The sequence below is a fragment of the Camponotus floridanus genome, unplaced genomic scaffold, assembly GCF_003227725.1.
Source record: "Camponotus floridanus strain SB8 unplaced genomic scaffold, Cflo_v7.5 scaffold59, whole genome shotgun sequence".
Taxonomy (NCBI): Eukaryota; Metazoa; Arthropoda; class Insecta; order Hymenoptera; family Formicidae; genus Camponotus; species Camponotus floridanus.
This window is the reverse complement of record NW_020229758.1, coordinates 41,361-56,326: the sequence shown is the minus strand read 5'-3', so window position 1 is coordinate 56,326 and position 14,966 is coordinate 41,361. Positions and strand designations below refer to the sequence as shown.

General features: G+C 40.5%; 1 protein-coding gene across 2 annotated transcripts in view; it reads right to left on the bottom strand.

Moving 5' to 3' along the window:
- The window catches only part of LOC105255972 (zinc finger protein 423), a 78,132-nt gene that overhangs the window by 49,321 nt on the left and 13,845 nt on the right, over window positions 1-14,966 (bottom strand). For both annotated transcript variants that reach the window (XM_020029008.2, XM_025412912.1), the window contains one exon: window positions 3,167-3,238. In XM_020029008.2, the coding sequence (XP_019884567.1) occupies window positions 3,167-3,238 (72 nt within the window). The remainder of the gene's footprint in view (window positions 1-3,166; window positions 3,239-14,966) is intronic.

Below are 14,966 nucleotides of genomic sequence, written 5' to 3'. Positions count from 1 at the left end.
TCTCGCTCTCTGTCTTTCCCTTGATCTTCTATATCGTGATAAGCAGCCCCCGAGAAGAACGGCCGCGAAGGGTTGAAACGACTTCGTTTTAATTCAAGACGATCCCGCGTGAGTTTTGACTTTGGAAGATTATCCTCTTTGAGAAGCGACTTTATTGCTCTTTCCATCGGGTTTTCAACCCCTTGCCGCATTCAACCCCTTGCGAGACCAAAGCATTTATGATAAGATAATTTTGTATGCTTACGCTTGAATATCAATAAATATATTTAAATTGCGTAAAAAGAAGATCTTTTTGAAATTATTTACAAGAATTAAATTGAAATTAAATATATTCTATATAAATTGTGACATTGAAGTAAAAAAATGAAATACTTTTTTACGCTATTTTCTGAAATGTTCAGTTAACGATAAGCGGAAGCAGCAATATTCAATGAATCTTAACAGACTCCTAGCAAAGTGCTGTTTTCATTTGAGATGCAGTAAAAGACAAGAGGAAAGAGAGAAAGAGAGAAAGCGCGAGACTGGTAAGCTAGCTCGAAGGGTTAATTAAGTGTTTGCTCGTCCGACAAGCTTGGCTTGCACATCTCTAAGTCCAAACTACCACTGTCGCAAATATACGAACGGCAGCGTCTGGTAACCGCCATTAAATCTGGTCCTTTCATATTGCATACAATAGCGCGCATACTATAGATTCCCTTTGTATGTCGCGCGAACTTATCCCGATTTAAACCCCCCTCTCCCCCATGCAGAATAAAGCACCGTGAAAGGGAAAAAAGTAACGCGCGGTCGCGGCAATTTGCGAAAATTACTCTAGTAGACAGCGCTTACGCTCTAATTTGCTATTAATCTTGGTTGATTCGCGAAAATTAATGTATTACTTATCGCGCGCGGCAAAAGCTCGAAGAAACGTGAAGCGTTTCGTAGAAAAGATTTATGATTTCAACTCATTTCTTTGAAAACCGAACAAACTTAATCATCATATGAATTGAATTTGAAAGCTATAATTAATTGATTTAATTTTTTTTACATTTCCCAAATTCACAAAATAGCGCTTTATTACTTAAAAATTTCGAGATTACACGAATCCTTTACGAGCGCATTTACAGCCGAGGAATTTTATTAGGCCAAGTAAGCGATCACTCGAGTCCTATAGCAAAATGAAGGCCGATATCCTGAAACATGCTAGATGTCAATATATACATATACATATACATACATACATATATATATATATATATATATATATATATATATAGAGAGAGAGAGAGGGGGGGGGAGGGTGAAATGACCAAGCCCTTTGGTGACCGTATCGCAGGACGGAAGCTGGCACTAAAGGGACACATTTACGTCTTCCCAGGAGTGCGTTAGCTAGCTGGCTAGCCGTCGGCCAAGCTTGTCGACTGACCCACCCAACCTCCTTCTTCCCCACCCGTTTTCGTCAACCCCGACGTCGACCAGGGCTGGTCAACTTTACCAGTTCGTCTCAAACTCGAGCCCGATCCCTCTGTTAGTCTGCGCTAATCGAATCACCGCGTATATAAGCGTATGTCGAATTCACGGAAACTCCGTTAACCATTATGAAAGCGGTAATCCTCCAATTATTGCACAGTCATCGGGGAGCTCGGCGGTTGGGTGGGCCGGACATCGAGGAGTCTCGTGAATTTCCGGCGAAGCAACGGTCGTCCTTTCCGCGACGTCTTCTGACAAATCGCACGTTTTTGGTGATACTTGAAGAAAGAGATATACCTTTCCTATTTCCGTTCGATAAGCGCAAAATATAAAACAAAATATAAAACGCACGATAAACCCTTACAATGTAAGCGTGTATTTCTTAATGAAATATGCAAATTGCAATACGAATAAATTACCTGATTTTATGGCTATAATCAAACATTTTAAGGGAGAATAAAAAATTATTTTGCCAATTATTTTATCTGCCTGCAAAAATGTTAATTTACCTTTGTACTTATTTTATATAAAAGAGACAAATTTAGCCTTTTTTTTAATAATAAAGCGTATTATTTATTGTTCTAAGCTGGTATTTTTCGATCGATAAATTCAACAAAAAATCTCATCTCGCAAGGCGTGCTTGTCCGACACAGATTCATCTCTACCGAGAACCAGTCTGCCATGCTCTATAGAGCCAAGTAGAGATTAGTCAACTTAAGTCGGCCCAATCCGTCCGTCCCTTACCAAAGCTTTGGCTGTTACAAGGTAATCGAGTTACAGGAAGCATATGTCGAATGCATGAGATGCATTGTATTCGTGACTCGTGCGCTGAGAGCACTATCTATTCGCTGCGTACTATCTATTAAGCTACGAGGAAACTCGATCTTATTATCTATGTTTCGTACTAGTAATATGTATATATACATATATATATATATATATATATATATATATATATATGATATAAAATAATAAAAATAACAAATTAAAATATTTAATGTAGATTCGAAGATCAATATTCCCAGCAATTTGAGAGAAAATTAAATTTATTTTCCCAATTTAAAAAATGTTGAACATTATTATCGCATCAAAGCCACCAATCCCACTAATTTGATCTGAAAATATTCGCGAATTTAAAATTGCGTATATTAATTAAAAACGTTTCAATCTAAATTTATCAACGAAATGCTATTTCGGGAGAATTCTTGAGCATAAAAGCAATGGTTCCCTTTTCTCTCAGGTCTATTCTACTTTGTATTTATCCCTTCGACGTTGTAGCGGAAATCTCCGTTACGCTGTACAAGACGCTCGTTCGAATGTCGTAATTCAAAGTTTCTTGTATAAAGTCTCCTTAAATCCTTTGATCTCGAATCTACCGCCATTCGAAAAGTTTATCCTCGAATTTTCTGCCAGTCAAAACGAGCAATCTTAAATGGCAAGGGTAGCAACCCCTTTTTATCGTATGATAGGGCGTCTATTAGGATTTACGGATGACTAAGGTTTGCCCTTATATAATTTAGGCGACCCTAAACGCGGTCAATTATTGTAAAGCGAAAAGATAAAGATAAGAATGAATTTGGGAGTTACAAACGCGGCAAGTGTCAATAGCGCAAAAATTATTTTGCGCTGCGCTTGCAACGCAATAAAATTAATATTATGTACTGCATCTATCTGGCACTTGACACGAACGAACTCGATTCGAATAAGCATGACTCACCGCTGTCGAGGCTGTTCTGATTCTCCAGATCGGGACCTTGAACGGAAGTTGGCCTGCCATCTTGCAAGTAATCTGAAACAGAAAATACATCACGATTAATATATAATATAATAAAACACATACATATATCTCGAATTATATATATATATATATATATATATATATATTTTTTTTTCCAATAACTTATTTAATTAATATATAAATTGTATCTTAAATATTATTCTTATATATTAAATATTATATGCCAAGCACAATTATCATGTCATGATATCACGGATGCCTAATTTTAAAAAAGTATGTTTTTTTTATTTTAAAATGCATCTCTTTCTTTCTTTTTTATTAGAAAAAACTTTCACGTTCAATGATTAAGATAGGAAAATTATATGTATAGTTGGGACAATAAATTTTTAGATACTGCTCAAAAAACCTTGTGCTGCTATAGTTTAAAAAATAAATAGATATTTATTTATAAATCTATTTATCTTTATAATAAAAATATATATAAAATGAAAATGTAAAATATTCTACAATAAATCTACTTTTAGAAAAATATAAAAATAAGGAATAAAATTTTACATTGTTAGATTCTTATCAGAAATATACAGTCATTAGTCAAGTTACATTAATCCTAATCGTACGATTTTTTAAAACATTTTAAACAACAACAGTACAACATTATTTCTTATTGCTCATATATTTCATATTTTCTTACATATTTTTCATTTATTCATGTTTTTTATTAGATGTCAATATTTATTAATTATAAAAATTGATGAGGTTTACGATTTAGGGAGACCGGCGCGATATAAGCAACTCTATTTGATAAAGAGTGTTTTAGATCATTTTCGTTCGTCCCGGTCCCAAGCTCGACGCCCAGATCAACACGCACACATGCACACACACACAGCCCGCTCTCCGGGCCCTTAATAGGGATTCCGCATTGAAATTTTCATGGGATTTCGGGCGATCGTGCGGAACGAGCTCGGAGAGATACGCCGCCGCGCGCGGCCTATGCCTGCGCCGCAGATGATGCCGTTCGCGCGGACGCGAATAATACGGGAAAGGGTGGAAAAGAGCGGCGTGGCGGTGATCCCGCGGGAGCCATACCCCGGTGATATTGGCTCCCACAGCCCATTCCTGCGCATAGGAGACCGAACCGCCTTGGACCAGCGTGCAAACACACACACATGTACACGCATACACGTGTATATAACATGCGAGGAAGACCAGCCAAAATTCAAATTTCCCACCGGAATACGCGCGACTTTAAGCACAACTTGCGGGAAACAACCGCGGCGACCAAAGCGCGCCCGACTCGCATCGATAATCGAACTTTACGCCGTCCGCATTGATACGACGAAAAAAAAATGAGAAAAGAAATTACGTCTCCCATACGGTGTCGATATTATTTATCGCGTCGCTTTTATTACCGCATTCTCCATAAGTTAATTGCTTTGCGAATTGTTCTTATTAAATATTTAAAGCGTAAGACGACTTACTCGGGGAAAATTGAGCCAATATCTATGGAAAAATTGCCTGATGTCGATTCGAAAAAATATACCGTAGCTTATGCATTATTATTATAAAGTTTCTAACATTTTCTTGGAAATTCTTCAAGGTTTTGTATTACTTTTTGTGATTATTCACAGATAAATGATAGTTGAAATCGAGATCACGGAAGAAGGCAATCGCACGTCTTCCTCTTATCACCGAGGGACGAAATTGCAGCCGCGTCACCTGCCGGGGCGCGACAATGCCCCGTCAACAATTAAACCTTCTAAGGATGTCCGCGATCCTTATTTAATTTCTCCTCCGCATTGTAACGTCACGCGAATAACTCACTGATAAGACGTTGTGCCAAGAACCGCGGCGGAATAAAACGTTAAGACCGTGGCGCTCAAGCTGCTGGAATTATCATCGCTCGTAAGTCACGGTGCGAACATTGCAGCTGCAACTGCAACTCCGGCGCGGCGGCTCGCGGGCGCTTCGGGGACGAGATAACTCGTATAAATAACCCGGAAGTCCGCGGTGCACAATAGTCTTTTTTTTTTTACGAGTATGACTTTTGGGAGTTCCAAGGCTGCTCACGCTTGGGACGGCGCGTTGGTAATCAGTTCGTCGTTGTTACTGAAACGCGCACCGAGCGGATCGCGAAAACCAAAATGAAAAAAAAAAAAAAAAAAACAAGAGACAAGGAAGGAAAAGACCTGCCTATATTCGCTTCCAGGCGCTCGCGATCCGCGACTTTTCGCCCCGGATTTGTCGCGCCGAATATATATATTTAATTCGCGTCGCGGAGGGGAAGCCGCCCTTCGCAAAATCGCTTCGATTCGACGCCTAAATCGAACCATTACGGCCGACATTCCGGTGCGACTAGGATGTCATCGAGCGTGATACGCGCGTTGCGGACGTAAAATCGTAATATTCTTGTATCGTTGCGCGGACGGTTTCGGCGGACGTGCGTGTACGGAACGCGACAAATAAATTTGCCAATTAAAAAACGAATTGGCCGCGCAGCGACGCGGCCCGCAACGCGCGGCACGAAATATAAAATAAAAATTTCAGATGGGATATAAAAGTTTTTTTCTCCCTCCCCTTTTTTGCGGAAAAAACAAACTCCGCGAGTCTCTCGCTCTTATAACGAAGTGGAATGCGGGAAATTGGAAAAAAAAATACGGAGATTCCTTCGCGTGAAATAATCATTATTGTTCTCTTTTTTTTTTTAGGGGCGAGAAAAAAGGAAAGGCTGAAAACGCAAAAATATGTGTAACTCGCGCGCAGCATGCTAATTTTCCAGTCGTCACGTATTTATTATTTCATTATCCTTGGATGCAGAATTAATCCCGCTGTTTTCACGTTTAAAGCAACGTATGCATTTTCGCGTTTTTTCGCGAGCCCCTATCGCGCCGCGTTATGATACGCCAACATTATGCGGTAACGAAAATCCCTTAACGTGGATAACGCTCTCTCTTGTCATGATTCTCTTTTTGCAAGGATGATTTAATTTGCGAAAAAATTGCGGCCGCAATTCTTACGCGTTTATTAAGCGCATCCTCCCCAGGTCAGATATTACGCGTAAATACTAGGAATCGATTGCATCGCGACATCCAGCATCATTTTTCACCCGCCCCCGTGGCCATCGTCATTGTACGTATATATATATATATATACACGCGGTACATACATGTACATACATATATACGTATGTATATGAATTTTGGGAATTCGACGTAGCGGCGAGCGAAGCTGTTGGGAACCGGTTTTGGTTTTGTATTAGCATGTAACTCCGGCAGGAGTTGAAGTTGCGATGGCTTGTGGGTGGTCGGGCGGCGGCAGGGAGGGTAATTACCTCCTTGGGGAGCGCCCTCTCCACGGCGTAGCCCGGTATAGCCCCAGCACGGGTACAGAGGCTTCCCACTGCTCCCAGTGGTCCCGCGGGATCGCGCCAGTGGCTCTCACGGTTGCGGTTCTCATTCCGCCGGAATTGGAATTTCGCCCGAGGAACGGGCGACGCGAAAGATGCCCGACTCCGACACGGTATCGAACGCTCTTTACATAGCTATTATCTACCGGTAAAGCACGGTAAAGGTACTTAGCATCGACGGCAGGGTATATTTGACTGCTACTCGAATAATGCGATACTACGTTTCCAATCGAATCTCAGACAGGCGCGTATATATCGGGGACGATATTTAGAATGGGGAATTTTTTCTTTTTATAATTCTCCTGTGTTTTTTGTGGTTTTTTCGCGCTGTAACGTGTACAGGAAATATAATTATAGGAAAGAGGAGCGTGCGACGGAAAAATAATTTTTACATTACACGTGTCGTCGCTTTATCATTAACGTCGCGCTATCGTTTTACGTAATTTAAATCGAGTCCCACAAGGCGTCGTAATGACAGCCCAATTAAGCGCCGGCGACCCCTAGATTGGGAGAGCAGTAGCGTCACGTGACAATACAAATTATTATGGTAAACTTACCCTATAATTTATATTTGCCTCATTAACGAGACACGCTCAATTCTATCATTGCGTGAACCGTACGTCTTATTATTCCTTACTGTTATTTTCTTTATTAAAATCGGTAGCATTATAATTTTAATCTAGAATGGATAAGGTTGCGCGATGATCATTTCGAGATTAAAAATTTTTTCCTCTTTATAATATTATACAGAAATATAATATAGTTGCATTTCATATTATAATTGAATTTTATATATGTATATACAGCCAGAATTACAAAGCTGGGAGTAATTTTCGCAAAAATTTTTTTTCACTTTTACATCGTTACGATTGGCATCAATCTCGCTGAATGAAAACGACAAGTCAAAATTCACATTTTCGGGCCGCTTCAATTCGACCGACGTTCAAATTCGAAGCGCCCTGTTTGGCTGATACGTTTTTAATTGGTCGTCTCGGCCGATATCATCGCCGAAACCGCCGACGAAATAAAACACGGGTGTGCGGTCCCTTCGTCGGAAAATGGAATTGCAGTTGCCGGCGCCGCTGACGACTTTTGAACCGGCTAATTCGCCCGGAAATAATAGACACCGCTGGCACACTCGTATTTCCGCAAGCTAATTTCGGGACCATCGGTATGGCATAATGAAGCACGCGCGGAATAAATTTTCATAATTCGTGACTATGCAATTTGAATGTACACGCGAAGATAGTCTCGCATCACACTGGTGTCTAAAAATAGATGCTGGCAAACACGTGTTCGTTTAAAAAACGATGAAGTCAAGAGGCGTGATCAAAATTTTCATTCACGCGTCTGCTTGCAAAATTTTGCGCGATAATGAGAAACGCGCGACGATCATTGGTTTAATAATCCCGTAGGATACTGGCTTGGATCGTCTAACAATCGAAACGGACACATCGAGACCACCGGAGCCTCGATATCGCGGACACCCGGTACAGTGTCATCGGCACATGCCACTGTTAAGGGCAGGCCCGTCCCTGGGGAGCGTCACAAACAATAGCAATGGGCTAGCCGATGCCACCCTACGACCACCCTACGGCATCCCACGACGTTCTACGGCAGTATCCTTCGACCTTGCCAGCCCTAACAGCGAGACTCGACGTAAGATAGCGAGAAGAGAAGAGAAGAGAAGAGAGAAAGAGAGAAATGGATTGACAGAGAGAGAGACAGAGATAGAAACGGATAAAGGGAGGAAAGGCAAGAAAGAGAGGTAAAGAGAGGAAGACTATACCTTGGGGAAAACTTTAATTTCTTTCTGAGAAAGCTGGTTGTTCCTTGTACTTTGCCGTTGCAAGACTATCAGCTCTGTATCCTTGCTGTATGTACATACATACATATATATACACACACACATATACACACACACACACACACACACACACACACACACACACACACACACACACACACACACACACACACATATATATACATGTATATATATAACATATATATTATATATATATGTATGTATATATATATATATATATATATATATACTCCGGATGACTATATTTATGTATGTATATGCGTCTATATGTGACATTGGTTTCTCATAGGAATTAATTTTTTCGATGTTCCGCTCGATGGAGACGCGATATGGATCTCGTTATCACTTATACATGATCGATTTTTCGAGAGATAATTTAGTAAAAAAATGCGAATGACATTTTCTTTATTTCGAGTACGTACAATTTTATCATTCTATATATATATATATATATATATATATATATATATATATATATATATTCCGATTTGCATTTCGACTTTGTCATCGCCACTTAGAATAATGATACAGATATTAGACCGTATAAATAAAATGAAGAAATTACTGAGAGACATTTTTATTTATGGAGCACGTTGAAAAATATGATTAAAATGTTTCGCGCTTGTGCTTGAAACAAGTAATTGCTCCCATAAGAGAAATACGATATGGAAAGATATAAATAATAAAAAGTACGAATTTCATATATGTATTAAAATCGTAGATATTTTCTCGCATATATGTAAAATTGGATATTAAAAATATTATTCATGTCAAAATCCGCAATATCTTTTTGCTTCTGTTAGAAATATTTGCTTCATTTTTATTCATAGGATCCCTTCATTTTTCCTCTTCGATCTGTTTAAAAAAAGACACTCAAGATCCTAGTACGTTATATCAAGACCTCCCCCCGCCCCCGTGTCTCGAATTAAACCAAAAGTTGAAGCGGTTTTAAGCACTGACCGCTGTCCGGCGTACTTAAATGAAGCGTGCCACCCGACAAAATTTATACGCGGCCCTCCCGGACAACAACGCAGTCGTGTTTGTCAAGGGGTTGCCCCGCGCTCCACCCTTCTCGACCATGTCAAAAGCCACGTGTACGCGTCGTAATTTCGAGTTCGCCGGCGCACTAATTCTCCGCTTAACTGATTTCGCGAGAGCTTACGGTCACGTAACGTCCGCGTTTACGGCACGCAAGTGTGTGCACTCCTTTAGGACTCATCCCGCATGCCGTAGTACGAACTTTGCGGGAGTGCCGGGCGCAATTTCAACTTATAAAAGAACGTTATCTCGGAGCCACCTTACTAACTTGACTAGTGAAAAGTTAAGCTTTAGATATCACGACTTTGCAAATATAAAAAACTGATTTAAAAAAATTTTTTACGCTATTATATCATATTAAAGTAAGAGCATATCATTGGGAGATGTAAATAAATATTGCATCGTGCCATTTTACGAAATATTGAGAATTAAGAAAAACATTGAAAGTTCGACATTAATTTTTAATTTAATATATTTTAATATATTTAATATATTATATTTTAATATATTATTTTAATATATTATTTTAATATATTATTTTAATATATTATTTTAATACATTATTATAATTTTAATATATTTTAATATATTTTAATTATTCACTTTAATTTATTTTTAATTAATTATTTATATAAATTTATGGGAAACACAAATTTTATTTTTACGGTGTATTTTAGCACGATATCGCGCGGATTGTAAAAATAACACGTTCCTTTAATTCGCCAAACATCCTAAACTCGATTCGCAGGCTGCGAAAAGTAACCAGGCGGACGAGTTTTCGACGACGTGGATTTTCATTGTACGAAGTGCCGGTATGTACACCCGAAGAAGGGAATATTAGCATAAAGTTAGCGCACGGTACCCGATACCGTATGTTCGCGCAAAAGTTAAAGTTGGGTCGCGTCCCGCTCGGCCCTTGGGTCCCCAGATACTCTCCCGATTGCGTTCCGTTATATTTCGATAGGAAAGCTGCACCCGATGTACCCCGTCATCGACCAAAATCCATTCCCGCTACATCTCGAATGTATTCCACGGTCGCGAGAAAGTTCGCTGTTTCGATGTGCTGTGAATTTAATCGTCGCGACCGATTTCGTTAATGACATTAGTCGCGATAGCGTTATACATTTTTGCATAATATAAATACCGCCAATTTATTAATGCTGGAAAAATGTTATTAAAAGGGGACCGCGAATGTTGATGCTTTAAAATTATTTTCGCAACTCATATAAGATAAAAAATAATTTATTTTATATCTTCAAATATGATATATAAGATTTATTATTATTTTAATTAATTATTATTTAGACATTTTCAGAAGATTCTTTCAGATTACAAGAAAATAGCATGTATTAATAAGCAATTACAGACGCTAAAAACCATCAAGTGAAGATTGGGAACGAGAAAATCAAAAAGAAAATCGTCATAATACGCGCAGGTTTTAGAAGGATAGTTACTCGAGATACTCTGATACCTTTTATCTCCTCAAGTTACTAAGTTTTACCTGAGCTGAAGCTGAAGAGCGCCTAGAAGGCGAACGAATGCCACGAGTTATTAGTCGTAGTTATTAGACGAGTTTTCATCTTCATCCTTCTTCCCTTCGCGGGCCTATCTACAAGCGCGACTGGCAAAGTTACTCTCTCATTCGTTCGCCGGAGAGAAATAACAGGTGGTATTTCGCGGTCCCCTTTGTCGGTTATCCACCAGCGGAGCGAAGCCGCGATTACAGTCGCCAAACTAATCTCCGGAATGTCGCGCTAATCTCGCACTCGAAAGAAGAGAGTTCGCCATTCCTGGCCGCCAGACGCGGATTGTTCAACTTAAAGCCCGACCAAAATGTCACCGCGCAATGTCGTTTCACTCGGCCGAGCTTCTTGGGGAAGTATCCTCGCAAAGGGACATGATTTATCAGAAAAGTAACGTTTCGCAAAGAACACATTCGGAATCAAGTTTCGATCAAAATGTTGCTCGCAAAAAAATAGATCGTTATTTATATGTTTTAAAATAAATTTTATTCTAAAATTTAACTTAGAAATCATAATCAAAAATTATAGATATTATAATAAAATTATAATAAAATAGGTAACCTTGTTAAACCCCTTGTATAATCGCGTTATATAAAAATTGCAATTTTAATGATATTAAGTAATTTGTCAATATTTTTTTTAATTGGTGACGAAACCCTCAAAGTTTCTTGGTGCAGATTGTCCGATAAACATATTCCTTGCATCGCACGTAAACACGTTGCGCGTAGATCGACCTAAATTCTCGCGATCGCGAGCGCAGCTGCGTACTTGTAGTTTATGGTGCGTCGATGCAATTGTATTACGTACAAGGCGTATGGTGGCGTCGAGAGGGAGCGAGTTTATAATGAGATCGTGTCACACATATTTTCCATGTTTACCGCTTCCTTCGTCTTCGGTACGTCCGTCTGGGAGGCTGCAAAGTACGCTTTCGATTCCGCGCGCACATCACCGTAGAATGCAATCGGAAAAAGAAGACGGATTACCCGCGATGCGTTCGAGTGCCTCTCGCGAATTTGACCGTATTCGCGGAAACGCGGGTGTACACGAGCGCGTGGGTGTAAGCGTAGGTGGAATACAGTTACAGCGGAGAGGATTCATCGTGTGGCTTTACGTAGAGGGAGGAGGAGAAGGACAGGGGAAGGAGAAACGGGAGATGAAGAGGATGAACAACGGGAAGAGCGGAGCGAGAGGGAGGTGAGAGAGAGAGATAGAGGGACCTGGAGTCGGTCCCGAGGGATACGTAGGAGCTGTGCGCTACGGCCCGAGGCAGCTCGTCACCTGGGACACCCTTATATCGCCAAGTACAGTCGCGTCGAGAAAGCGCTATTGTACCTAAAGCCAGTTCTCCTTACTTTCTGGATCAGGAGTCAGTTGAGACTCGTGACTTCTGCCTGCTTGTCACACGAAAGATCCGCTACGATGTGAATGTGTTTGGCGAGAATAAACGAAAAATCGATCGAGTCCCAGATAGCATTACTATTAGATGATCGACTGGTTATTTTACTTTACTTTTATATCGAGAAAGTTTCGTCCTTAGACAAATATTTATTCGGGACTTGTATCTTGTATATCGCAAATACGACGATTAAAATAAATGTAATAAGTAAGGGAAACGAATCAAATAAAAGAGAAGGGAATTACGAATGAAAAATCTATCATTTTCTCGATTGAACAGAGCTCTGGCAGGATGTATGAATCGTAAAAATTTCTAGTTTCGTCGAAGATGAAAATGACGAGTTCGCTACATATTTCTACAGTGCCATGTGATCGAGCGCTCCTTCGAGGAAATGCGATGGAAACGGAAAATTGTTCTGCATTTTGTCAATAGCACGTCACTCGTGAGGATCTCTCATCATCGACCCGACGAAACATGCAATTGCGACCGCACCATGGAAACGCGATTTCCCAAAATGTTCGGAGAATCCACCGGGGTTTGCGAAATACAGCTTTATTAGCGGACGCTGTATTGGGAATATAAGACGTAAAACGTGGAAAGCCCGACGAAGGGGAGGAAGTGGACGAGAAGGAGAAACTCTAGATAGGATAAAGGGGATGAAGCGAGAAGAGGGACCGCCGGACAGAGATATAAAGCGGGATGAAGACAGATATGGCAGAGAATGGATAGGATGGGGGTGTGGAAAGAGGAAGAAAGAGTTAGTTTTATTAGTAGGTGCTAGCATCGGGAATACATAAGACGCAACAACGTAAAAAGGAAAAGGTGGGGAACCGCGAAGAGAGAGGAGAAACTGAGAGATACAAAAGAAGTAAAGAGAGAAAACGCGCGAGAAAAGAAGAAAAGAGACGAAAAGATAGAGAGGTAGAGAAAGAGAGGAGGGTGAAGGAGAGGGAAAGAGAGAGAAGAGAGAAGAGAGAGAGAGATGCAGCGGTGAAGAGAAGAGGGTAGGTGAGCGCGAAGAGGCAGCGGGGCCAAGTCCCGAGGGAGTCCGTGCTCTCCTCTGGCGCTGCCAGCACTCGGGAACGTGAAAGAGGGAGAGAGGACAGCAACGAGGGAGTGAGGAGAGGTGGGGTAGGAGGTGAACTAATCAGCTCGACGCATGCGCACGGGGCTGCTCTTAGAGTCCCTCGGGATTCCCCTGGCATTCCCCATAATATACCCTCCTTCCCCTCCCAATCCCCTGCCGCACCCTCGGAGCGTGCCCTCCCAAACCCCCCCCGACCACCTCCTCTTTACTCTCCTCGCAGCCTCCGCTCGGTCGCAGCTGTACCGACCGGCTCTACAGGACTTTCCAACTTCCCAGAGGGAAGTCAAGATCAAGAACGCACGATTATGTGTGTGTTTTACGTTCATTATTTTATATTCTCTATTTCTTGCAATAGTAAATCACAGTTGCATTTGAAGACACGAATCGTATTATTTATATATTCTTTTTTTTATATCTCATTTGTTATTTTTACATCTCATTTTATTCTTCGAAATAAAAAACCTGGAGGATAGGATAAATCCCTCCTTTTATACATTTTTTAAACAAGTTATTGAGAAATGCAAAATAAATAAGATTATATGTATTAATTATTTATGTATGATGTGAACAATTTCGAGCAATAAGTATGATCTGCTACGATTCGACAAGCAAAGTATTCTTCCTTTTTTCGCCGCGTCACGAATTTCCATCGAATCTGTCACAGCAATTATCGCAAAATCCTGCAAGACAATTCGCGAGAGGGAAGGATATTCCGAGTGATGTTACAATCTTCTCCCCGTCGACCGCCGCCGCCTCCGTCACCCACCATCGGGCCCGAGGAGTTGTGCCGGCTTTCCCCATCGGGATTCGAGATCCCCCATTTTCTTAATGTCAGAGATTTCAATCTGTCACGAGAGCGGGCTCCGCAACTTTTCGCTTATCCGCCCGACAATTTCTACGCCAAAGTTTTGCGCGCCTTGTAATTTAGCTCGCATTATTTTTCGCCGAGACACCAGTGATTCGTCAACGAAACGAAGAGAGACGTTTACGGGAAAGATAAGAGAGTTATATATACGCGAGTCGGTCATCGGCCGAATCAAAAGTATATAAACTCGCAATTATGTTGAAAATTGACTGAAAAAAAATGATTCTAATATTTATTTTATTTTTTCTAATAATTATTTTTTAATACGTGTGCGCATCGAGGACAAAAGTACTTTATTAAAAATCTATTAAAATCGATTCTCTCTAAATTGAATATAATATCTTCTATCTATCATTTTGGTTGCTTGTGAATTTTGGAATCTAATGCACGAGAAGATTGAGTATCCCCTAAAAAAAAATAAATAAAAAAAAGAATGCTGAGGGACTAAGAACATCGGCGATCGCTAATTGGCTATGTTCGCGTGTAATAATAAGAAATAAAGAGAAAGGGAAAAAGCTCGCGGGTGTATAACTCGACCGGCTGAATAATCGAGTCCCGACGGGGGTGACTTGTAGCGGCCCTTCAAAGGTCGATTTCTCTCTCTCTCTCTCTCTGTCTCTCTCTCTTCTTCTCTCTCTC